The 2,424-nt window shown below is 38.3% G+C and overlaps 1 protein-coding gene across 1 annotated transcript in view; it reads left to right on the top strand.

Annotated features, from left to right (window-relative positions):
* Window positions 1–674: 674 nt before the first annotated feature.
* The window catches only part of FGF13 (fibroblast growth factor 13), a 113,526-nt gene continuing 111,776 nt past the window's right edge, over window positions 675–2,424 (top strand). The window contains exon 1 of the mRNA XM_010170400.1: window positions 675–840. Coding sequence (XP_010168702.1) covers window positions 675–840 — 166 coding nt within the window. The remainder of the gene's footprint in view (window positions 841–2,424) is intronic.

The following is a 2,424-nucleotide window of genomic DNA, read 5'->3' as shown; positions in this document are numbered from 1 at the left end:
TTATAAGATCAACTTTAAAAAAATGACTTGCTGTTTTACAAGAAAACCATCAAAAGGATTAATGTGCTTTCTTTTTGTACATCTACTGTTCTATCCATTGAAAATGATGATCGAGTCAAATGTCGTTGGATTATCATCCTTGCTCTGAGGGTGTGTAATTACACATCCTGATAAAGGCATGTTCTTTTCACTTTGGGGAATAGATACGCTGATGTTGCATTACCTGCAGATGTGGAATGATTACTCCCTGATGTTAACGTAGAGATTGCCTATGGCTAGGCAATAAAAGCATGCTTTGTTTGCTTTTTTTTTTTTTCTTAATCTGCATGCAGAACAGATATAGGTGCTATAAGAGATTAAAGCAAAGATATAGGAGAGAACCTTGTTTTTGCTTTTTGGAGCAGGGTGCTATTCTACTATTTATTAAAGCTGCATGAAAAAATATAAAGTGTTGATGTTTATGAGAAGCATTGTTTATAAAAGTAAATATTTTTCCCACCCTTCTACCACCATGACTAAGATACTTTACGCTTTAAATTTTATTTTCCTTCCTATAAACATTTCTTCCCCTCCTTTCTTTCCCTGACCCTGACATTATGTAGTTGATTTAGTTCTCTAGATTGCTTTCCTCAAGCTCTAACTTGAGTTCATTTTGTTATGTGGTGACCACAGTTATGGATGACGCTCCCCCTGGCACACAGGAGTACATTATGTTACGGCAAGATTCGATCCAATCTGCGGAATTAAAGAAAAAAGAGTCCCCTTTTCGTGCTAAGTGTCACGAAATCTTCTGCTGCCCACTGAAGCAAGTGCACCTCAAAGAGAACACAGAGCCGGAAGGTTTGTGGCACTATGGATCCATGTTCTGTTTGTTTCTATTCTTTTTATTTTTCCATGTATGTCCCTAGAGTGTGCTGTGTGTTTTCCAGCCCATGTCAGTGTAGTGCAACTGATGCAGGAAGCGTGATGCACTCCATGTCCCCCTTTGCTTGCCTGTTAGTGTCTGATCAGCTCTCACGGGACACTGTAACATAAGCCATGTACGGTATCGTTCTAGACAAGAAGTAAAATGACGCTGCTTTTTCTTAAAATAAAGTTTGTTTGTTTCAGCTCTCATCATTACACACTACCCTTTTTTTGGCTGCCAAAAATTGCTTGCTACTTTAAACGGCATCAATTCCTAGTTGGTTCTTTCCAGTAACATTTCTGAAGCTGCACTCTGCTGAAAATATGGCACTTAGACTCAGATTCGGCTTGTCCCCAACACCTTGCACTCCATAAGGCTTCTGCATAGCGCTAGAGAATGCTCATGACAGCTGTACTTCAGTGAAGCAGGATGAAGTTTGTATGTGATGCACGCCCGGTTGCATTTTGGAAAATAAAATGCATGCAGAGCAGAAAAAAAATAAGTAGAATGTTTTCCTTTTCAGATAAAGCAAAGGTATGGTCTCTTCTAATGCTGTGTTTACTGATATGAAATTACTAATGAGGTGTCTATATCTTTAACTTGTCCGTCTGGTGTACATAAAGTTAATCTATTTTAAATTAATATTTTTTTAATATATTTTCTCTTATTGTTCAAGATGTGTTTTGCATTACTGCCTCATATTCCACATGGTAAGCCTTCTACTTTTTGCATAAACTCCAGTATCTGCCAAGACAAATAATGCTACTGCTGGTAGATGTATTTTAAGATGAAATATTCAGGGCTGGATTCTGCCACAAGTCAGTCTGCAGGAAGAGCAAAGAGAGCAGGTTGGAACCCTTTCTCACAAATCACTTGTATTATTCTCTCTGTAATAATGGGCATTGGTTGCTGAGCTGTCACTATTAGCCCAAAATATTTCAGTCAGTTGCTTTCTCCTGGTACATACCCCAAATTCTGCATGAATGTTCTTTGCACCACTTCTGGGAGATCTGTGACTTTTATTTTTAAAATATTTTACTAAAATAACCCTAAGTCTGACGCAAACACTGGTGTAAGGTGTGGAGAGAGGTTTCAGTGATGATATAACTGAATATTAAAATTGGGGTTTGAAAACATGAAGCCTAATTCTCCTCTCAGTTCTGGGGCTGTCTTGATAGAAGGTGTGTTTTCATAATCCTGAGCTCAATAAGCATGAAGGAAAGGTGAATCCCATATCACTCTTCTGAATTAGCACATATGACAAATTCCTATAATCTGTCAGGATTTGTGTGGTTCATGAATAAATTATGAGCCCAGAACTGTTCATGTCAAGCTCCTCTAGGAACATGATGATAGAGGTGGCTCAGCATCCTTGGCAAGTGAGATTTGGTGAAATGAAAGGTTCCATGTGAGCCATAAAGAGAAGAGCCCTAAACTTGGCATCACTGACTCACATGCTGTATTTCATTTTTTCTTTGTGTTCATGTGGAATTCCAGAAGAAGCTGATGGTGATTTC

Source organism: Antrostomus carolinensis, unplaced genomic scaffold, assembly GCF_000700745.2.
Source record: "Antrostomus carolinensis isolate BGI_N321 unplaced genomic scaffold, ASM70074v2 scaffold22536, whole genome shotgun sequence".
Taxonomy (NCBI): domain Eukaryota; kingdom Metazoa; phylum Chordata; class Aves; order Caprimulgiformes; family Caprimulgidae; genus Antrostomus; species Antrostomus carolinensis.
Note: the sequence above shows the minus strand (reverse complement) of the source record. Positions and strands in the feature narration are given on the sequence as shown.